The sequence below is a fragment of the Cheilinus undulatus genome, linkage group 12 (genome assembly GCF_018320785.1).
Source record: "Cheilinus undulatus linkage group 12, ASM1832078v1, whole genome shotgun sequence".
NCBI classification, from domain to species: domain Eukaryota; kingdom Metazoa; phylum Chordata; class Actinopteri; order Labriformes; family Labridae; genus Cheilinus; species Cheilinus undulatus.
Genome location: NC_054876.1, coordinates 50,963,945 through 50,987,227, shown reverse-complemented (window position 1 = coordinate 50,987,227; position 23,283 = coordinate 50,963,945). Strand labels below are relative to the sequence as shown.

Below are 23,283 nucleotides of genomic sequence, written 5' to 3'. Positions count from 1 at the left end.
CTGAGATGTGTTTTGGTTTAATCATTCTTTTAGGCAGAGCTGTTTTGTTCTAAACATGTAAACATTCAAGTGTCCATATTTTCTAGAATAACTGACCAAAGTTCCTACTTTGCTTGTTTTTGTATATTTTTGTCTTCTTCAAAATGAGAAATCCATAAAATTATCACTCCCTTCATTAAAAATCATGTTTAATTTGTAATATAGGAAAAAATAATTGCAATAAGACATTTTTGTAGATTGATCTGAGTTTTGGGGGGAAATTTGCTTTGAAAGTTTAAAGTATCTTCTTGAAAATTTCATAGATTTATTTGTACACTTTTGGGAATTTGATTCAAATTTCTTGGGGAATTTGCTTTGAAACTTTAGGTAATTTCATGAAAATCTGAGAAATTTATTTGATTTTTGGGGGAATTTGATTCAATTTTTTTGGGTGGTGGGGCGGGTTTTTAATTTCTAGTTATTTTCTTAGAATTTTGCTTGTTTTCGAACAAGCAAAAGCGAATTTTATTTGTTGATTTTGGGAGATTGGATATAAATTTCTGGGTGAAATAGCTTTGTGTGTTATAATGTAGAATGGTTTATAAGATGAGGAACCTGAAGGATAATCACATGTAAAATTGCAATCGCAACGTTGGGTGAAAAAATCGCAATTAGATTATTTTCCCAGATCGTTCAGCCCTAATGTAAACATTGGCTGAATATTTAAAATATGCCGACACTAATGTCCCTAATAAAAGGCAGTCATCATGGCTGTACCTGAAAGATTTACAAAAAAGCCTGCAGAAAGGCCTCTAAGTTTACACTAGTGCCACTATTAGAATTTATAGAAGGATTTTTATTTCCTAAAAAAGGAAATAAATGTGTTTTTTTAAATATTAAGTTATTTTAAAAGCAGTTCTGTAAAAATGTCAGGTGTTCTATTTTCCTGCTCTGTAATATCTGAGACTTCAAACTATCATTATTCTCTTACGCAGATACGTACGCTTTGAAAGAAGACGTTCAAAAATACCTTCACACCTCTCTCACTGATGAGTGTCCATACTCGGGCACGGTTCACCCGTCCCCTGGCCTGTGCTCCAGTTCACACCAATCCTGCTACGGACTCAGGCGTAGAACGCTCGTGTTCACGCTGGCAGAGTTTGAGGTTCACCGTCTGGGTGGACCTGGGTCCCTGATGCTACACAAACCTTAGTCTATAACAGAAGCTTTAACCTTAAACTCTCAGAGCACCATACCCACACAAACAGCCTCTTTAAATCAGGTTAGAGCAACTTCAGCTGTTGAAGGAACAATAGAATTTCCCATGGTGCACTGAGGCTGGCGTGAGGGCGCACCAGTGTGCCTTGCTGCACCATTTACGACACACTAGTCTGTAAGTTCTTCTAATTATAATTCCTCTCTAAATCTTTGGACAGGCTGCAGCTAGGCTTCACTTCTCCATGTGTTTCCAGTCTGTGTGCTACGCTACGTTAGCAAGCATCGCTAGGCTTCACTTCTCCATGTGTTTCCAGTCTGTGTGCTACGCTACGTTAGCAAGCATCGCTAGGCTTCATTTCTCCATGTGTTTCCAGTCTGTGTGCTACGCTACGTTAGCAAGCATCGCTAGGCTTCACTTCTCCATGTGTTTCCAGTCTGTGTGCTACGCTACGTTAGCAAGCATCGCTAGGCTTCACTTCTCCATGTGTTTCCAGTCTGTGTGCTACGCTACGTTAGCAAGCATCAGGCTGCAGCTTCATGAGAAGCATTAAGACATGTGAGAGGTACAAAAATCATCCTTAACAAGTCTTTAGGTCCATGGTCCACCTCCTACCGTGGCGTCCTGCATCAGAACGATCTAACAGCTCCACCTAGTGAAGAATAACTTCACCTGAATCCCAGCATGCTCTCTGCTAAATCTCCGTCTGAGATCCACTCAGAGCTCACGGTGAACAAACAGCTTATAGACAGAGTTCATATTCAAGTGTAAGCCTGATCATCATTTTATTCTTTACTTTTCCTTCAGTTTGAAAAACTTAAAGGACTCCTACCTAGAGCCGCGCCCAACTGCATCCCATGTTACATCTGACTGTGATGCATGATGGGATAGCGCCTGATAAAGCAGGTAAAAATTAAAACGTAACCACATGAGGTAGTCTGAATGTTCTGGCTACATTTTAAAACCAATAAGAAATCCCCTCAGCAGTGAAAACCTGGAGGATGGACGTCAGCTCATGACGGTCCACAGCGGCGTGGATGACGGCGAGGCGGGGTTCCAGAGCGTGCATCATGCATCCATCAGTTCTTGGTTTCTACCACTGACTGTTAATAAAGAGGACCCTGTGGTTTTGAAGGAAAAGCCGATACAAAGATCCGTCTTTGTCTATCCGTCTGACAGAAAGGCGTTGATTTGGTGGAGGTTTAACCGCTACACAGCAGCCCTGCTCAGGAGGGACAGACTAAAGAGGTCCAACATCAAGGTATCTCTTTAACTGAATGGTTCTGAAGCCTGCGGCGGCGGCAGCGTCACACATGGCAGGCTGTTTAAGGCACGTACGTGTAAGAAAAGTGAATATATTTGAGCTAACAAGCAGGACTATAGAAAGGCTTCACTGAACGAGCTATAACGTGAAGACTGAGGAGCTCCAGATACATCCAGACACTTTATCAGAAAATAACTATCTCTCTACAGAAGTAGAGTACAATTTAAAAATCAAACTACCAAACTACAGTACACTCTAGAAGCTAACGTATGAAGTCTTGATGCATAGCATCACCCATAGATGAATGATTGACGTTTTCATTTCAGTAATATGGATCTTATTCAACATTTCTGTGGAACATTGAATAAAGGAGCTGATAGTGTTATGAGGGTTATGGCAGTGTTAAGAGTCTCTGTTTCTTTTTTTGTTTGTTTTCTTACATAAATGAAAAAGAAAAGAGAAACTGAGCTGTGATTGTCATGAGTCTCTGTGTCGTCATTCTTCTTTCAGGATGCTGTTTGTACGTTGCATCAACATCCGTGCAGAGTAGTCAGATACCACGTTCACACGGCTTTAACATCTCTGCTTAGCCAATAAGAGCACAGGCAGCCGACGCTTACGTGTCTCTGGCCTCGCTGGTCACTTCCTGTCTTGAACTATGGAGTCATTTTATTCTAAACAGGATCCTGCAGAGCGTATTTCCTCGTTTCCTTTAGATGCATGTTTATGACAGGGAGAAAAGCGGTTAACGAGGCCATGCTGGTCTCTGAGTTTTAGGCTGATTCACTCTGTAGGTAGGTGGCTACGTATCCCAGCATGCTCTGTGCAGTGAAGCTGCTGGCAGCGCAAAAGAAAGGTGGTGAAATCATGACTATGCTAGCATCTTAGCTTGTGCCTCTTAGCACAAGCTAAGATGCTAGCACAGTTGAGCTAGCCATTTCAAGCTAGTTTAATGAGAACTCAGTTTAAAGCAAAGTGTGACCATGCTAGGTGCCGTTAGCCTCTTAGCTTGTTGCTTAGTCACCCCCATTATTAGTAGCACTAGCAGCTTCACTGCACATAGCACGCTCGGCTACCTAGTACAGAGTCAGTCTTGTCACAACACTCAAAAGTGCATTTTAACATTTTGAGAGTTTATGGGCTTAGATTTGCCTCCTGGTGCTTCAATTTTCTCTGTTTGAGCTCAAATGTCGTCTTGCTCTTAAAAATTTCCTCACTCGTGTTTAAAACGTTCTCCTGTCGGTGGGCTTTTGTGAAACTGCCGTTCTCTGATTTTCACTGTGTGAATGAAACTTTCTTTTCTTGAACATGTAGGACCCTTTCTCTGTGCACATCAGAAACTCTCTTTAAGCACGTGCCAAACTGTGTCTGTGTGTGCTGCCAGGTTTTGTACTTCAAATCATAAAAAGTCAGGAACCTTGATTTATGAGCACACATCAGTGCCCATGGTCCACCGTGTCTTTAGCAAACAATACTGATTTCTAACAAGTCCAACATTCCAACTTTAAGCAGACACATCTCCATTTCCCTCCCATTTCCCCCTTTTCCTGTTTACTATGAGTGGTTCAAAGAAAATCTGAGGTCAGAAGTACTCTAGCATTGCACAGAGCAAGTTTTTCACTCTTCAAGCACACAGGGAAAATTAGAGACAGGAAGTTAACAAACACGCAGAGGCACCGTGAATGAAAAGTGAACATTCTGAGTGAGCGACTGAAGAGTTGAGAGCGTTTAGGGCCGGAGAACATCTTTGCACAAAGTGGCTGTCTCTTGAGTTTTGTAACAATAATGACTCCATAACCTAGCCACAAGCTAGGAGGCTGGTGGCACCTCTTTAGCAGCTAGCTAATTAACCTTGTGGAGTTAGACATTCAAGACAAGCAACCAGCAGCCTGCATGGATGTAAAGACGCCTGCTGTTTGACTACCATAGATGACGTCAGATAGGAGGAGCTCCGAAGTTTTAAATCCATCCGGGTGAAGGCATCCCAGACCAGAGCAATGACATATCAGATCATCAGTGATTGTCACACCGAGCCTTCAGGGTCATCACTACATATCTGACCACCTGCGATGGATGTTAATGCAAGGTGCAAACAGGGTCTCTGAGTCGCCGTTCCTCTGGAAAGATGAACGACATTATCCAAAAGAAGAAAAGGACAAAAAGGTGAAGGTCTAGAGTTCTGAAAGATGAAGAAAAGAAACTTCTCGCTCTGTGAGTTCAGGCTTAAACATCATCCGGCGTACAAAACCAAAGCCACGCCCTGCTCCAAACCCGACTCAGTTTTCTGCTGATAAAGAGAGAATAAAGCTAAAAACAGTGCGTGTCTGTGTTTGAAGGCCCGCTGCTCCTCACCTCTGCAGGAGCAGGAGCAGAGCACGGTGTGGGATCAGACTCCTCTTTCGCCACCTCCTCCTCCTCCTCCTCCTTTACCTCTTTGTTCACTCCCTCTCCGTGCTCCGTCTCGGTCCACGTGGGTTCAGCTCTAGATCCTGAAGGGAGAAACTTTCCAAACTTGGGCCCAGCTCCATTCAGATCCTCCTCCAGTTTCACCTGGAAGGGTGGTAGGCCGAGAAGGAAGGCTCTGATCCTGCTGGGGGAGCTCAGATCTGCTGGTTCCTCCTGGTTCTTGGTCTCCACCTCCTGCTCTCCTTTGACTCCTGCTCCTGATGCTCCTCCTGCAGAACTGCTGAAGTCCTGGTTCTGCTCCAGTCTGGCTCTCTTGGACATCGGCTGCTCTGTGGTCCCGTTGACGCCTGCTGGATTCTGCTCCGGTGCATCCGTGCTGGTTCTCTTGGTGGGGAAGCGTTTGCTGAGGTTGAGTGGGAGTGCCTGCTCGGGGGGAGGCGTGATGGGAGAGCAGGGCGGCTTGGCGCTCACGTCCTGGGACAGCGCCTCGGACAGCCGGCGGGTGAAGGTCTGGAACTGAGTGGAGCCCAGACGAGTCCGCATGAGCTGACATACCTGAACGCTGCAGTCCAGGTTCAGAGGCAGCACTCTGAGGGGGGGCAGAGGGTGTCGGGTCCTGGCCTCCCGGCCGCCTCCTTTTTGCACCCCGTCGTCCGTGCTGCAGCCAGAGCAGCGCGTGTGCTGCGAGTGGAGTGGGTGGGGCTGAGGTTGAAGCTGCTCCCCACTGGGGTGAGGCGTGTCGGGGCTTCCTGTTTTTGGCTGCAGGGTGAAGATAGTAGGGAGGTGCTGGGTGGGGTCCTGGGGGGTCAGAGCGGGACTTTCGGGGCCTCTTTGCAGGCTGAGGCGGTTTCTAAAGACATCAAGAGGACACACCCCCTTGATGGGGCTGAACCCGCCCAGAGCTCCGCCTACAAAGTGTCGAGGCAGCGTGGAGAGGAGAACGCCTGGGGCTGCAGACTCGCCTCGCTCCATCTTCAGCTCCTTCAGTTTGGGTGGGAATGGGAGGAAGGGGGCCGACATGGGGGAGAGCTCAGGGGTGAGGGGCATGTTGGGAGGGAGGACAACCGGCTGGATGGGCTGCAGACACGGAGGAGAGAAAAAAAGGTCAATAATTCCTCTTTAACATAAAGTGGTCAATGTTTTGATGCATTTTTATACCATTTGTTTTAAAATGATGCAATCTCTGTATTTTAACCTAAATCTGGAATAGAAATCAGCTGGAATGAGACCAAGTCTGTTTCTGAAATCTGTCAAAGAGTAAAAAGTTGTCATCTTCCTGTGTGACCTTTTCTATTTCATAGAGCAGAGTCTGCAAAGGTGTTCTGCTGCACGGACGCTGTGTCTCTATTAGAGTTAATACGGTAGCTGATCCACCTGGTTCTGCTGCACGGACGCTGTGCCTCTATTAGAGTTAATACGGTAGCTGATCCACCTGGTTCTGCTGCACGGACGCTGTGCCTCTATAAGAGTTAATACGGTAGCTGATCCACCTGGTTCTGCTGCATGGATGCTGTGCCTCTATTAGAGTTAATACGGTAGCTGATCCACCTGGTTCTGCTGCACGGACGCTGTGCCTCTATTAGAGTTAATACGGTAGCTGATCCACCTGGTTCTGCTGCACGGACGCTGTGCCTCTATAAGAGTTAATACTGTAGCTGATCCACCTGGTTCTGCTGCACGGACGCTGTGTCTCTATTAGAGTTAATACGGTAGCTGATCCACCTGGTTCTGCTGCACGGACGCTGTGCCTCTATAAGAGTTAATACGGTAGCTGATCCACCTGGTTCTGCTGCACGGACGCTGTGCCTCTATTAGAGTTAATACGGTAGCTGATCCACCTGGTTCTGCTGCACGGACGCTGTGCCTCTATAAGAGTTAATACGGTAGCTGATCCACCTGGTTCTGCTGCACGGACGCTGTGCCTCTATTAGAGTTAATACGGTAGCTGATCCACCTGGTTCTGCTGCACGGACGCTGTGCCTCTAGAGGGGCGGGGTCACCTTGGACTGGTTGTCAGTCAATCACAGGGCTGACATGTAGAGACAGACAACCAGACACGCTAACACTCACACCTACGAGTAATTTACAGTCACCAGTAAACCTAACGAGCATGTCTTTGGTGGTGGGAGGAAGCCAGAGAAGCCACACATGCACAGGAGAACATGTAAACTCCACACAGAAAGGCCCTGACCAGGAAACAAACCAGGGACCTTCTAGCTGTGAGGTAACCCCTGCACCGCCATGCAGCCCCAAATTCTTATTTAACTGCAAACTTTTGACTTATTAGTTTTCATATATCGCTTTTTTTAAAAGACAAGCTCTCAGGCACAGAGTTCAGATCTCATTCTCCCATCTTTCACATCTCTGAGTACTCTCACTGAAACATCCTGCACTGTGACACAGTCATGATGGTAACCACAGATGAAGAGTCAAACAGTCAAAGTCATTTCTGAACCACGTTTAGAGGAAACCAGTTTAAGCCGGTTCAGAGAGCTTAAAGTGTCCAGGTGTGTCAAAAGTCTTAGAATATTTATTTTGGCGACTCTGAATGCATTTTAGATAAATTAACTTCCTTTAAAAACTCTCTCCTCCAACACTGTAGCACTGTTGACTTTTTTCTAGGTTTAATAAATAATTCTAAAACTGTGCTGGTGGTTCATATTCATTATAATCCTGTATTAATAATAATGTGAGTGGTTTTGATTAGACATTATTTATCTTTTATTGTGTGTGACAGGAACCATTATTTTAGGGTTTCCTTTCAAATTAAACCTCAAGTAAACATTTAAATATGACAGGTAAATTAAAAATGCTGTTTTCAACCACAGCAGGGAGATTTAGCAGTCAAATAAATTAATATTTTAAACAAAGAATCCATATTTTATCAGAATGAGCAGTGATTTAAGAATCAACATCACAGTTTTGAACTGAACTGTTCACAGAGAAGTGTATTCCTGGGTTAAACGTTGATGCAATCATGGCACATCTCCCAGCAGAGGGCGCTCTACCTGCTCTGTTTCCTGTCAAAACTAAAGGTGATGTGTTTGAGGCTCTCTGCAGGTCTGTTTACATCACTGACTCTGATCTGATTATTTTGGTATTTCCCTCACATTTTCCTAGACTTTTCTCTGTAACATTAGTTTTTGCCATGAAACGGTGAAGTGTTTGCTACTGAAGTTTATTTTTAGAGCACAGAGCCGTCAAAGTAGTGAGGTGAAAACTAAAAATAATGTATAAATGTAAGATAAGGCTGGATCACTGACAATTTTTTTTTTGTTTAAAGATTTATTTTTGGGCATTTTTGTGCCATCATTAGATAGAGGAGGACAGTGGATAGAGTCGGAAACAGGGTCAAGAGTGGGGGAGAGACATGTGGTAAAGGGCCTCAGGCCAGATTTGAACCGGGGCCGCCTGCGTACATGGGGAGGGCCTTTAACCACTAAGCCACCTGCTCCCCGGATCTCTGAAATTTTTAAGCACCAACGTTTCGTTTTCATGCACTGGTTTAAATTTCCTCTAATAATCAGCGTCTATTACGTTGATCTGTTCTGGTGCTTTAAGAACAATTCCAACATTTTAGTGAATTCTAATAAAATAAGAGCTGGTGTTCCCGTCTGTCCAGTAGATACTAGAGTATTTACCCTGTGTGTGCTGCTGCCCACTGCTCTTCCTCCTCCTCCTCCTCCTCCTGCAGCAGCTCTGGATGGAAGCAGAGGACTCTGCTGCAGACTCTCTGCTGCTCCTTTAGCTTTAGCCTGCTGCTGAGCCAACAGTTTGGCCTGAGCGATCAGCGTCGACTTGTTCCGTGTTCCCGGCGGCCGACCGCGACCACGCTTCACCACCACGGTGCCGTTTGGAGTCACGATCTGAAGTAGAGACAAAGATCAGCCTTGGAGCATGGTGCATCTCTACTGACACGTCTAAATCAAACAAACGGAGCTCATTTCAGGACAAACTAAATGTCTTCACTCACAGTTCGAGGAGGAGTAGGAGTTATGATCTTCTTCTCCTTGGGTTTGGGTCCAGGTTTTCTGCCTCTTGGAAGCGGTTTCCTTCCTCTGATCCCTTTGGGTTTCTGGGGCAACGGCAGGTCTGGAATTTTGAACTCTGCTCCTCCTCCTCCCGCTCTGAGGTGCTCCTCGTAGGGAAGCAGCAGCCTGAGACAGAAGACCCAAAAACACACTTACAGGACGTCTCATGCACGCTTTAATAACAGCCCTGATCGGCCCTGGAGAGAGCCGAGGACGGCCACCAGGGGGCAGTAATAAAAACCAGAAACCTCATGTTGCAGATTATATACCTTTACAAAAATCCCAGAAATAACTAACAGAGCCAGAAGAATGACCCTACATGTCACCTTTTCAGAACCAGTACCCCAGTTTAACTGGTGTTAGATTAACTGGTGATATACTCTACTCACTTTCTGATTATTAGGATTAATCCACACTTCTGAACACTAAAGTTAGTCTAAAAAGGTCTGAGATTCATAAAGTGTGTTTATAGAGAGATGGGCATGAGGAAGATGGCTGTTGAAAACCAACCAAACAGCGCTGGCTGCTTGTGACAAACACTTCTAACGTTACTGTCTCTGCAGACTACACACCACTCAGAGTCTCTGTGAAATTAAATATGGAGGTAAATGTGCTGAGGTTTAAGAGGACCCTAGAAGATCTTCAGGCTTCAAACTGAGCCGAGGCTTACTAAAGTTTAGTAAAGGATGCCATATTTGGTTCCAGACCCAGAGGGAAGAAGCCTTTTGTTTTTGGTGTCGATAAAAAAAAAGCTAAAATTAACCTCTGCAACACAGATGGATTTACCAGAACCCATGTCTGACTTCATCTTTCAAAGCAAGAAAACGGTTCAGACCAATCAGCATCATCTGAGAAGACTTAGAGAAAGACCTAAAACTTAGTGAACTGGTCTTCCTAGAAGCTTTTGAGAGTAGCTGGGTTGACTTGGAGGCAGTCGGATCTGTCTGCAGGTGTTCTGAATGATGTGTTTGATCACAGATTACTCGCTGCGTTCTCTTCCAGTGTACTGTTGTTTGACATTTTACTGGTATGTTGACTCGTTGTTTGTCTGTAACTGGGCTGCTGCTGCTGCTGCTGCTGTCTTGGCCAGGACACTCTTGAAAAAGAGATTTTTAATCTCAGTGAGGTTGTTGTGCTGGTTAAATAAAGGTTAAATAAAAGAAGGAGGTAGTAGCTGTGGGCGGGGCTTAGGTGCACTGGAAGCTGATAACAATGGCTGCCACCGGTGTAGCGGTTGGCGGATGTAGCAATATGAAATAAAGAGCAAAGAACAGCACTGGAAGCTGAGGTCATTCTGATGACTACACTATGACTAAAACAGCCTTGTTTCCATGAGAAAGACCAGACTAAGCCTAGCCAGAAACAGATCTTTGATGACTAAACTAGACTAAAATGTAGTTTTCATCTGACTTTCTAAACCCAGGATATTTCTCCTGTGTGTGTAAACCTGTACATGCATCTGTAGCTGTTCTCAGCTGTAGAAAGCAGGGACCCGGGTTAGACAGGGTGCAGACCAAGGTTAGAATAGTTGTGGGTCTGTCATTAGTTTTTATTTTATGTGGTTTCCTGTGTTTAGCTTTAATGAGTGTCTACTGCTGGTTTGTTAGTTTAGTTTAGTTTTAATTTTGCTAAAATGCTGTTTTAGTTGAGTTTTTCTTAGTTTTAGTTTTTTCAGATAGATGTCAGGGCTGAGTGAACATCATACATTTTTAAAATCATATTCTAACAGGATACTCTTCATTTATTCATTTAAAGATGATGTGTGAATAAAAGTCCAGACGTAAATCTACCACTGTGTGAAGTCTTAACCAATCAGATCAGGCCGTTTTCCTCTCCAGACCCTGGTGTAGGTGCCAGACAGTCTGCTGCTGTCAGAGAATAAAACCAAGGATGTTCTGTCTCTATGTTGATTTTATTTTAGTTTTATAAGGGCACTCTACAGTTTTAGTTAGTTTGAGTTTTTTTGGTAAAGCTCAGTTTTGATTTAGTTTCAGTTAACTAGACTGATTGTTGGATTAAAGTTTAGTTATTTAGTTAATCTTAGTTAACTAGAATAACCTTGGTGCATACAACACACTACCGTGATCTGGTACCAGAGTCAGGTAAGAGAATAAAACTAGTCTGAGGACTTTTTATGGACTAAAACTAGAAAAGGTAGAAATGACTAAAACTGAAAGACTTAATCTGAAGACTAAAATCATAAACAGCGGTCAGCATTAACGACGGCTGAAAGCTTCTCAGAACAGGACTAAAGTTTGAGCTCTTCTCTCGACCTATTTGTGCAGAGAGGGAGGCAAAGTCCCCAGACGGCGGCGGCCGTAACAGTGGGTTAGTGATCGGTAGAGGTGGGTTAAAGGCGGGCTCAGGCTGATGGCTCGTGGCCAAACCTCAGGTCTGACTTTGTGTTGGGAACACCAAACTCTCTTGTATAAGTAACGGCGTGTCCACGACCAGGATTCTACAGGACCAGCATCAGGATTAGTCCTGGATCGTTGTCTAGTTTGACCCCACGTCATCCTGACGCCTACATGCAGGCGTTAGCTCTTTTCTTTGCAGCGTTTCTCCCTCCACAGATTTATGAGTGGCTGTCGTTTCATTGACTTTTTATCACATCTGTACCTCTATCTGAAGGAGAGCCGGCCCATCAGGAAGAGTCCAGAACGGTTTCTTGTTTCGTTTCTCCTTCTGGTCAGAGCTAAAGAAGCTAGCATCCTGGCCCTACAGTAAAACTGAACCTGAACACTGGGTGGACAGACTTTCTCTAAAGCTGCTGAGCATGCTCAGAGGACAAGTACAGATCAAAATCTGAAGTCTGGTCTTGGTTGGTCAAAGTGAGCTTGGCCTATAACAAGTTTGCTCAGAACTCAAACCCCCTTTGATCAGTCCTGAGCCGTCTGTTAAACATGACCACCGCATGTGGTTCAGATCTGATGAGGAGGAGACCAACAGCGAGGCTTTGAGTGCTGCAGGCTTTATGACGATGATGATTGTGACTTTAAACAGAACTGAATCCACTGACAGGGACTTTTGTGAACTCTGGAACCCTTTAGCTTCTGTCTGAGGGACTAGAACCCACACACTGCCCTCCCAGCTCTGTGTACTTTTATATATCTGATATATGATGAGAAGTTTTTCTCTCTGACCTCTCGTAGTGTCTCCTGGTGCAGGTAGCAGCGCTGGTGCTGCCCGGACATCCTCCCAGCTCGTTGTAAACCACCTTCCACAATCGCTCGTTCGTCACCTGTGGAACAAAGACACAAAATAAAGGAAGGACCACCAGCACTGAAATACTCCAGGCACCATCAAAAATGTCTCATACTCTGATTCTAATGACTTAAAGTCAGTGTTCTGGCTGCATCCACAGATATCTGAACCAAAACAGGCACTCTGGTCTGATTTGGTGCTTAGAAACCCCCACAGGGGTTAAAATCCTGAAAATAAGGAACATTTGAAAGTTTTAAAGTTAAAAGAAAGATTTAACAGGAATGGCAGGCAGGCAGGGCATTTCAAAAAAACAAAATAATCGTGTTAATTGATGTGCATCCTGTCTGTCAGATCCACAGAACAACGAAACATCTGAGGTGATGTTCACCAGAGACATCAGCCCATTTAGACCTAAAGTTTGCTAAAACATCCAAAAACCTGAGGGTTCCATTTACTGACATCTTTATTTCTCAGCCTCTGTATCAGGTAGAGACATGGGAGCAAAAAAATAATTAAATATGGGATATAAAGTCTACAAACATGTCCTTATTCACAGAACCGTGGCCAGCCAGTCTGTAGTCACATCCTAATCTATGCTGCTAATGCTGCTAATGCTAATGCAGCTGTTCTTTCTTCAGTCACATCTTCATCTAACCTTTATAGTTTCTAAAGACAAAAACTAAAATTCCTTTCAGTCTGGTTTTAGGATTTTAGTGAAAACATGGATTCTTCTGTCCCCCTGGATAACCTGGTACCGCTGCTTCCTCCAGCTAGAGCTGAACCTAACAGCTCGTGCTCTCTCTATTCATGGATTAACCTCTGAGTTTCATTCTAGTCTCCTTGACAGAAGCTAGCCTTGCCTTTCTCCATCAAAGATCTACTGTAAGCTGGTCTAATCCTCGTCTTCCTCATAAATAAAGTGAGCAAACAAACATTTTTAAAGTTTGAGTGCAGAATATTAACACAGCTGAGGCGGCCTCTGTTTTCACCTGCCCTCGTTGTCATTGCTCAACTTTTTAAACTTTTCCAGCCATCTGATTTTTACTGAACCAGAAATGTCTTCGGCCCCAGCAGCCGTCCAGCGTGTTTCAGATCATGCTGCCATTGTTGGTCTGCACAGACACAGCATGCGGTCTTAAAGCTACAGCCTTAAGGAGACTTTATTTTTTAGTTGCTATGGAATCCGAGGGTTAGGGTTAGGTGTTGACCTGTACCAATACTGTATGAAATCTCAGTCAGCTGAAGAATATTTGAGCTCGATGTTAGAGACTAAATAAATAGATGATAGTAGAAGGAGCTCTGGTGTCGTTCAGTACAAGGCTCAGAGCAGTACAGCAGCTCAAACAGGCCTTTTGTTGTCACCACTGCAGAGACTAGCGGCTGTTTTTACATCTGCCTGCTTTTTGATTCATGGGAAGCTGACTGACGAGCAGAAAGATTACTGCCATGCTTGCACTGCTGCTTTCTAGACCATGGAAGTATTAAAAACACTTATCATTATTACAACTGGGGAACTTTTAACACAAATTCATCAAACACTGGCGATAAATCCAACAATATTCTCCAGGAGTGAAGAATTCCTTAGAGAAGAGGTTAAAAACACTCCAAACTCAGAGGTTACTCACCTTTTTGTGTCCTCCCAGTCTCTTCACCACCGAGTACATGAGGAAGAGGTCGACTGAGGAGAGAACGGACGAAGCCAGTCAGAAAAAAGAGACATAAATAACAGATTAAAATGCAAATCAGGATGTAATTCTGCAATTAAAGCACCAATCTGACTAAACAAACACGATCTGATGTCTGCAGAGCTTCAAACTCCCACGATGCTTTAATTCTTAAAAATAAAATAAAATCCAGATTAATCAAACCTGCTGTTTTTATTTTTTATATTTCCATCCTGACAGAGCGAGATCGACTGCAGCTTTAATCCTGATGAAGCAGAAATTTTTATGATCCTCAGAGACGGACGTGGAGAACGGAGGAAGGTCAGGATTTCAGCCTTTATTCACACGATCACATAGAAAACACGTGTTCCACCTTTAATTAGCAGCTTATTTAACAGTTCAGAAGCTTTTTTATACTAAAACAAGCATTTTTATTTTTATCAGCTTCTCTATCGTTCCTACTGTGAATCCCTCATTCTGAACCTAAAGTCATCAAATACAATAAAAATCCAAACTTAAGGATCAGTGTATGAAAAGTGACGGTAGATTCAGCGTCTCTGTATTCTAGCTCCTTGATGTTCTGTTTTATTCTAATATTGAGGATCGGTGTGAGCTGTTACCATCCACATTAAAACAAAGAAGTCTTTAAATGTTTCACTGTATGAGATGAATCTGGGATTTATGGAAGTTTCACATCAGAGAAGAGTGTTTTCATGCTACTCTGGTCTTTGGTAGAGTCCCTGCGTACCTGGGCGGCCCACCTGAGTTTGGTCCAGGTGTGGAAACACTAAACATCCTCTCACAGAGGATTTAACAGCAGTACCATGTTTTCAGAGTTTCCCTGTAGAGGGTTGCTTTAAAAAAGAAAGGACAGTAGGGAAAAAGAGTCTCACTCTTCTTGAAGCCCAGGTTTGGGACTTTGTGGATGGGCGAGCCGCTGCGACTCATGAAGGAGAAGAGCTGGTCCAGGAAGAGCTGCTCCTCAGGGTGAGGGAGCCAGCCGCCCTCACAGCCCGTCTCCACGCTGCCCATCACGTTCTCCTGAGGACGGCGAGAGACCCAGTCAGTACACAACCCTCCAATCAGCTGATCACGTGAAAAGGACTGATTAGGCAGAAAGCTCAAACCTTCATCCTGTCGATCCAGGACTCTGTCTGGGAGGACGTTGGCGAATCTTTGCCGTCTCGTCCTTTTCTCTTTCGAGGTCGACCTCGGAGACTGAGAGACGGACATCCTGGAGGAAGGAAACACACGAGCATCAAATAAAGATTCAGAGACAGCCGTACAGTAGCTCCTCCTCTAACAGGCGGGTCATACAGCAGGGTTCCTGAATCTGCTCACTGAGAACAATGGAAAACACAAACTCTGAAATCACAGCCTGACTTCTATTAATGGGGAGGAGCCAGTGACAGATGGGCGGGGCTTCACAGAGGGTCAGGTATGGTGCACGTTTAGGAAACTGCTGACGTTTCACTCACTGAACTGCCAGGTGAAGCTGGCGTTGCTCTCCAGCGTCGGGTGGTTGAAGGTGTCTCTGCAGTACATCAGTCGGGTGCTGGCCGACGCCTTGACCCCGCCCAGAGCCATCAGGTGAGGGTCCTGCAGCCCCTCCCCCCTCGCCCTGTCCTGGATGCGCCTCTGCAGCGAGCGGAAGCGGCAGTACTGCGGGTAGCTGAGGACTTTAACGGCGTGACAGTCCGACTGCTCGTCTGAAAAATAAGAAATATAAAAATAAAAATGTCTGCAGTAAAGATGATCCTAAAAACACGGAGCTGGTAGCTACGCTAACATTAGCATGATAAACACAGAAAAACATTCAGCTTCTTTAAATATTTCCTTCAGATTCATCACAGTTATTACCTTTATATTTTTCAGTGAGTTTGTTCCACCTCTCTTCTTTAAACACCAACAGTTTTGATAACAAAGGCGTTTACTAATGAAAGATCTGAATGTTCGTTATGAACTCATTCATCAGAGAACATCAGAACATTCAACTTTTACCTGTTTAAAGTGTATATGACGTCTGTCTGTTGTTCTCAGAGAGCTGAGAGGAGCCTGATCATCCAGAGAGCTTTAACTCAGACTTCTATTCAAATATTTCACATTAAATGTTCAGAGGTCTTATCGATAAAAGCCTCAGCTGCCGTACAACACAGAGAAGGAACCTGGTATTTTAAAATCCATGACTTTAGTGAGTTAAATCAATAGTCATAGTGGTTTATTTATTTATAATGTGAAAAAAATTTTCAGCTGAAATATGAAGATTTTTACAGCCTAAATATCAGCGGTGTTCATGTCTTCTGATTCTTATAATTCACTTTCTATGCTTATAAAAAATATTTCACATCTCTAGTTTAAAAGTTGTAAGTTTGACTTAAAAACTTATCACCATCCAACATTCAGCAAAGATTTGAAGAAAGAGAAAGTCGCTATAATTTAAAAGAAACTGAGATCTTTAAAAAACCAAGATTTAGAACCAAACTGATAGAACGGCGTGTTTCTGTGAAAGGAACCAGTTTATGGAATAATCTGGACAGAGAAACTAAAGAGTCTAAGTCAATAATTCTGTTTCAAAGAAATATTAAAGCTAGTATGATGAGGAAGTATGAATGGCCAGGGTGCCATCATACTGATTTTCTGATTGGTATTCTTACTTATCAAGTGGTACCAGGATATGCGCCGCTGTTTCGGGCTGCAGCGTGTGTTTTATTTGATTTCTTACTATGCAGGTAATGATTTGTTGCTCAATGTTTGTGAAACGGGGCAAATATTATAAGACCATTCTTCATTCTGCTCCTTTTCATTCAGAGAGGAAGATTTTTATGTTGAATATGAATTGTTTTTGTTTTACTGAATGAAACAAATAATAAATAAAAAAAACTCAAATTTTAAATTATAAAGTCATAAATTTAGGTAATTCTAACATCTGCATTTATAAAGCTAACTGAAAACAGAGCTTGATCAGAGTTATCAGTAGCGATCAGTCTTCTGATGATTGATTATTGATTATTGATTATTAAGTCTGTGGGTCTGTAGAGAGCAGAAAATGATGTGGCAGAGAGATTTACTCGTTCATAAACTACAGACGGACTCTGCCATGGGAAAAATGTTTCAAACGTCTTCAGCACTTGATTTTTTTCAAGTCTAGAATTTGTCTACAGGAAGAGGAGAGGGTCAAACTTTAGTTAGTGCAGAAAAGTCTTAGTCCTGGATCTGTGGCTGGTCCTGATACTCATCAGTTTTAAAATCTTCAGCAGAAAACTCTGGAGTTTCTGGGCGGCTCGCTTTGGACCGTTCTGACACCAAAAGTCATGGTGGAGAAAGCTCCATATGGTGTTGTGGTTTCTTCCATGCACTGGGACATTTTCTACTTTAAAAGCTCAAAAAGTCCAGTATTTTCAGTTTTGTCTCATAAATTTATGGCATTATAAACTAAAAAATGTTGAAGTGTTTAAATAACAGATCCTCTTTCTATCATTTCATTTCTTTAGAGCGGCTCTGAAACACCGCTGGACTGTCGAAATGTGATATTAAAAATAAAAGTACACTGAAGTTAATGCTGATGTCCATCAAACATGTTGCCAAGGAGGTCATGTGATCAGCAGGGTTTGTTTGTTTGATAGCGACATAACTCAAAAAGTTATGGAGAGATTTTGATGAAATTTTCAGTGCATCTCAGAAATGGCATAAGGAAGAACTGATTAGATGTGGAGAGTGATCCTGATCACCGTCTGGATCCAGGATTTTTTTAAAGGATTCTGTACTGTTGGGAGATAGGGCTGATGGCGGAGGTCTGCGCTCTCTGAGTGCTTTTCTAGTTTTAAATAATGAAATATAGTCTGGTCCCTCTCTGGTTTTTCTTTGTGGATTCTTTTCATTTGAAAAACTAAAAAGTAAAGAGAGCTGATGGAATGGAGACGTTTTCATGACTGTAGGATACGACACCTCAGAAACATGGCCGCCATCTAAACATGGATTTTTCTGATCAAACTTTAATGTGTGTGTCTTTTAAAGTCATTTAAGCTGGATTTCAGTATTTTAAGGGTTCTTTAATAAATGAATAATCTGTCCTGTTTACATCATTGTTGCTGTCCTCTGACAGCGGGTAAGTCTGATCTGAGATGTTCTTCATAAAGGAATCAGGATGAATAATCAAACTCAGACAGTTTCAGTCCTTCCTCTCTGAGTCTGCTCCGTTCTCTTACTGTCTGTTTTGTCTCTTAGCGGCTCGTTGATCGTGTTGCTCGTGTTGTTGTTGAGTCCGTCGTTGCTCTGCAGAGGTTTGTGAACCCCGTTCATCCCACACAGCGCCATCTGCGGCTTCACGTTTTTGCTCCAACCGGCCGGCTCCATGCACGTCCAGCGCACCAGGTCCTCGACCCGCAGCACCATCTTCCTGGACACGGCCAGAACCTCGTCCTGCATGCACAGACAGAGAACGGGTTGGATTAAGCAGAACGACTGTACAGAGGATAACTGGTGTTTTTTATGTCGTTTGTGGAAAAATAAACGTGTCGTTGCAGAAATGAGACATTTGTGCCATGTTTACGCTGTTGTCTGTTTTAAAAACCAGAATATTTTACAAGAACAGCATTTTAACCTTAGCAGTGCAAGGCCATCAGCTATACTCTTCAGTATCTGATCATAAATATTTTAATTTCATCTTAATTAGGCACATATTATCATGACACTGTGAATGGGACGATATCTGTGAAACGACGTCACCGTCCCGCCGCCGTACTCTACTGCAGGTGAGAGAGGGACGGCCGAACGCCGCTGCACTCATGAATCACCTTCAGTTCTCACCTTGTGCTCAGACAATAAGCTTAATGAGCTGCAGCCTGTGGTGCAGCGGGCGCTCTCTACCCTGGGTTTAGTCTGTCAGGCTGGCAGCCATCTTTTCTAATACTTCAATCCTACATGTTTTAGCCATCACTGCAGCTGTTATACTGAACAGTGTTCCAGTGACAGTGACGCTGCTCCTGCTAGTGTCTGAACCACTTAAAGGAAGGAAATCTCAACTATTCTGAAACGTGAGAACAGCCAAAGAGACATCAAAGTCCAAAATGTGATTTTGGGCATTTACATAACTATTTTTCACTGTTTTTATGAATTCATGATCACTGTTTTTTGTGCAGGGCCCCCCTCAGCCCCAGTAGAAGAAGAATACATGACATAATCTGCATTATTTTAGCCAGAAATGTGGTCCACATGAGCCTAAAACTTTGCAACAATTTAGGAGCCATATTCATAAAGCTTACTGTGTCCAAAGAGTTGCTCTGAGGGATGAAATTCTAAGAAAATGATTAGAGTAATGGCATTTTCTGCAGAATTCCCCTTAAATTTAAGACAAGATCCTGATAGAAATATTATCACAGAGCATCTATGCCGATAAGAGAGTGAGGAGGACTTTAAAAAGGCTTAAGAGTCTCTCAGGCAGAAGAGAAAATGGAGAAATGTTCTCCAACAAAGAATGAAGAATGTTCAAAGATTATTTATGCAGAAATGTAGAGCCTGTTGGACTTTCTTCAGTGCAATAGAAGGACACGTTTCACTGATTAAAGCCTCTTCATAATCAGCATGTGAAGATCCTGCTGCACATGTGGGTGCTGGGTTTCCAGCACGTTCTAGGCTTTATTCTTTCTAAGAGCAGCTTATTCAAACAGGACGTTCATTTCATAAAACACTCTTCATACTCAGCAGTGGGAAACAGTGCAGTTTCCATCCACCAGTTTTAGGGACATTTTTTCTATTTGTTCCCTGGTAACCCTGAAAATCAACATGAAAAGAAAGAAAAACCTCGAAATATTGAAAAAAAAGTTTATATTCTCGGACGAGGAGGAAAGGCTGGTGAAGAAAGAAAAGTGTGATGTTGCAGAGCAAGCACAAAGCAAAAACAGGAAGACACTCCTGGACTCATTAAGTCTTCACAGAAAAGATAAAAATGTTTTTATTCTCTGACAGACGAGGAGCCGTGGAGGAGAGACCAGCTTTATTCACACTGCAGTTTAAGACCCTGATATTATGACCTGTCAGGTTTCACCTTCACATCTCTTCATGTTATTTCTCAGCAAAAACAAAAGAGGAAGCTGATCTGAAACAAATAAATGTATTTGAGTTATTTCATGGAGTTTTTATAAGGCATACTCACACTAGGCCATCCGTACCGTGCCTGGGCCCGTTTCAGCCTAAAGTCCGGTACGTCTGGCCAGTGTGAGTGCAATCCCTCCGTGCTTCGGCGCGGCACGCTTCTCGGCACGGAAGGACAAGGTGGGCCTAGGCACGGATGCAAATGAAGGAGCACAAGCGCGGGAATGTGACGCAACATGAAGGAACAAGAGGGACCAGCTTCAGAGCGAGGAGAGCACACCAGGCGTCAGCTGCACGCTACAGACAGCAGGATTTTTCTAGAGAGAGAGAGAACTATTTATTTTGTCTCATTGAATTTCTACAAGTTACACAGTTCATCAGTTCATGGAGCATAACGGAGTGCCAGGGGGTTCAGATAGAGACACGCAGAAGAGCGGCTGTAGGGGCTCATACGAGCTAAAAAGTCCAGGTTTCATTCAGCAGAAGCGCTCCAGATTATATGCTGTGAGTGATAACTCTCCGCTATGGACCGCTCTCTCTCTCCTCACTGGGCTCTGTATAGTTAACATAGCTACTGATTCCAGGTCAGCTGAAATAACCCAGATCAGATATTGTATAAATCTGTATTTATTTTACTGCCTATCAAACAACACTTATGTACACTGAGCCATCAACACGTGTACGTTCATCATCGTGGATTCTCCTTGTGATGACGTCGGCGTGACGTATCCACGCTCAGGTCTGGATGCATTGAGCAGTGTGAGTGCGGGCCAAAAGGGGGAAGGGGAGGGGGTCAGGTGGGCTTCGGCACTTCAGCAGTTAGAATATGGCACGGTACAAATGGCCTAGCGTGAGTGCGCCCTTTGTTTATAATGATGCCTAATAGGAAGAAAGGAGCTTTGACTGGAAATAATCACAGTCATAGAGCTGAAATAATGAGATATTTATTCTAAAGATGAAAAAAGAAAGTGAATGAAACTCATGTCAGCATGAAGCTGAAGAGGTTTTAATCCCAACAAGGTTGTTTTATGGTTGAATGAAGGTTGAATCAGCTCTAATTTTATGTTTTAATGCTAAAGTGCTTGAGAGTTTTTATTGTGTTTATTTCTGAGGTTTTCATTTCTGTAGTCATACTGCACAGTTTTGCAGAAAGCAGCAAATAAATAAAGAGGATTGGCTTAGAGCTGACTAACAGTCAGATAGTAAATGTGTTCCTAGAATCAGCTCTTCCTCTGTTTCTGTACCTGTCGCTGATAGATAGTAGATAGTTCAGGTATTAGACGTGTGCAGCAGCAGCAGTCAGTCTGAGCATTTGTTCTAACAGCAGCTCATTTAGGCGTGCAGCAAACGTTTTTGCCGCTCCTTTAAAGCTTCCTTGAACTCCAAGCGTGAACACGTGTGAACAACGTGACAAACTGTTCACCCACTTTAACTTCCTCCCATTCCAGTTTGTCAGCTGTGATCTGGTTCAGCCCCTGAGGCGAACGCGGCACAGATCCACAACCCCCACGCCACAAAAACCCTCCACCTCCTCTGGAGCGCGGCCAGGTGGGAGCTCCCCACATTCCCGCTGCTGCTGCTGGAACCACCAGGTGAGTTCGCACACCTGAGAGGACGGAGGACTACACAACAACACAGAGTTTAGATTCTGCTGAGTCAGGTATCAGGACTCTTCATCAACCCTGCATTTGACCGTGTTTCTAACAGAGATGTCCTCTAATGCTGCTCAGAAAAGAGGCTCATCAGACCTGATACCTGCTACACCACTGCTCCTCCATCAGACCTGATACCTGCTACAGCACCACTGCTCCTCCATCAGACCTGATACCTGCTACAGCACTGCTCCTCCATCAGACCTGATACCTGCTACAGCACCACTGCTCCTCCATCAGACCTGATACCTGCTACACCACTGCTCCTCCATCAGACCTGATACCTGCTACACCACTGCTCCTCCATCAGACCTGATACCTGCTACACCACTGCTCCTCCATCAGACCTGATACCTGCTACACCACTGCTCCTCCATCAGACCTGATACCTGCTACACCACTGCTCCTCCATCAGACCTGATACCTGCTACACCACTGCTCCTCCATCAGACCTGATACCTGCTACAGCACCACTGCTCCTCCATCAGACCTGATACCTGCTACAGCACCACTGCTCCTCCATCAGACCTGATACCTGCTACACCACTGCTCCTCCATCAGACCTGATACCTGCTACACCACTGCTCCTCCATCAGACCTGATACCTGCTACACCACTGCTCCTCCATCAGACCTGATACCTGCTACAGCACCACTGCTCCTCCATCAGACCTGATACCTGCTACACCACTGCTCCTCCATCAGACCTGATACCTGCTACACCACTGCTCCTCCATCAGACCTGATACCTGCTACAGCACCACTGCTCCTCCATCAGACCTGATACCTGCTACAGCACCACTGCTCCTCCATCAGACCTGATACCTGCTACAGCACCACTGCTCCTCCATCAGACCTGATACCTGCTACACCACTGCTCCTCCATCAGACCTGCTCCAGCCTTTCTATACATGAACTGACCTCAGCAACATTTCTGGAAGCTTCCAGGCTGACTGTATTTACAGACCAACATTTGTAAATCACTTTAAAGAGATCATGGTGTGGCACACAAACCTGCCTGTGGCTCCTTCTATGTTTTTGTGGTGTGTTTCTACCTGTGATCGATTACCCAGAGTCCATCAGTGCAGGATCTGCTGATCTTCATGTTTTATCAGGGTTTCTTCAGTGGTTTTCTGTGTCATTCTTCAGTGAAATACTGTGATTTCATCTTTGTGTCTGAGCCAGCAGACGTAGAGATGTAGGGAGGCTGGTCGCTAATGTCATACAGCTCCTATCAAAGACTGAAACCACTCACAGTCCTCTTAACCCCAAACATCCCTGTTAATGTGATAAGTCATGTGACCTACGGTAGCAAAGGCAGCTTCTCCTGAGTTTCACTTTCACAGACAGGATGGGGTTAAAAAATAACATTAATTATTATTAATATTATAATAAAAACCAGACTGAAACGTTTCAGACACATGATGTTGAACTACGTCTCTAAAACTGTCAGAACTAATTTCTCCAGGTTAATTTTACATATCACAGATTTTCTGATTTCAGTTGAACTTTAAAAGAAAAGAGCATTGTTTTCAGTTTTTGACTGTCTGACTGTGTAAGATAGTGTTTGATAGAGACGGTGAAATATCTGGGAGATGAAATCTTAGACATTAATAACAAACTTTATTCCTAAAGTCCTCTCTTCTTAGAGGGCGAACGTTCCCAGCAGGAAAATAAATCCTCATTTCAAAGACACGGAGAGCGGAATATCTACGTGGAAAATGTGGAAAATTTGGTTTCAGACGAGTCACAGGATTTACATTTGGGTAAGACATTAG

The 23,283-nt window shown here is 43.8% G+C and overlaps 1 protein-coding gene across 1 annotated transcript in view; it reads right to left on the bottom strand.

Annotated features, from left to right (window-relative positions):
• Positions 1-363: 363 nt before the first annotated feature.
• The window catches only part of zgc:77151 (uncharacterized protein LOC337153 homolog), a 60,192-nt gene continuing 37,272 nt past the window's right edge, over positions 364-23,283 (bottom strand). The window contains exons 4-12 of the mRNA XM_041801100.1: positions 17,970-18,183; positions 15,243-15,473; positions 14,892-14,998; positions 14,658-14,805; positions 13,726-13,778; positions 12,040-12,137; positions 8,839-9,022; positions 8,507-8,731; positions 364-5,942 (exon numbers count right to left, since the gene is read on the bottom strand). Of these exons, the coding sequence (XP_041657034.1) occupies positions 4,767-5,942; positions 8,507-8,731; positions 8,839-9,022; positions 12,040-12,137; positions 13,726-13,778; positions 14,658-14,805; positions 14,892-14,998; positions 15,243-15,473; positions 17,970-18,183 (2,436 nt within the window). The 3' untranslated portion in view covers positions 364-4,766. The remainder of the gene's footprint in view (positions 5,943-8,506; positions 8,732-8,838; positions 9,023-12,039; positions 12,138-13,725; positions 13,779-14,657; positions 14,806-14,891; positions 14,999-15,242; positions 15,474-17,969; positions 18,184-23,283) is intronic.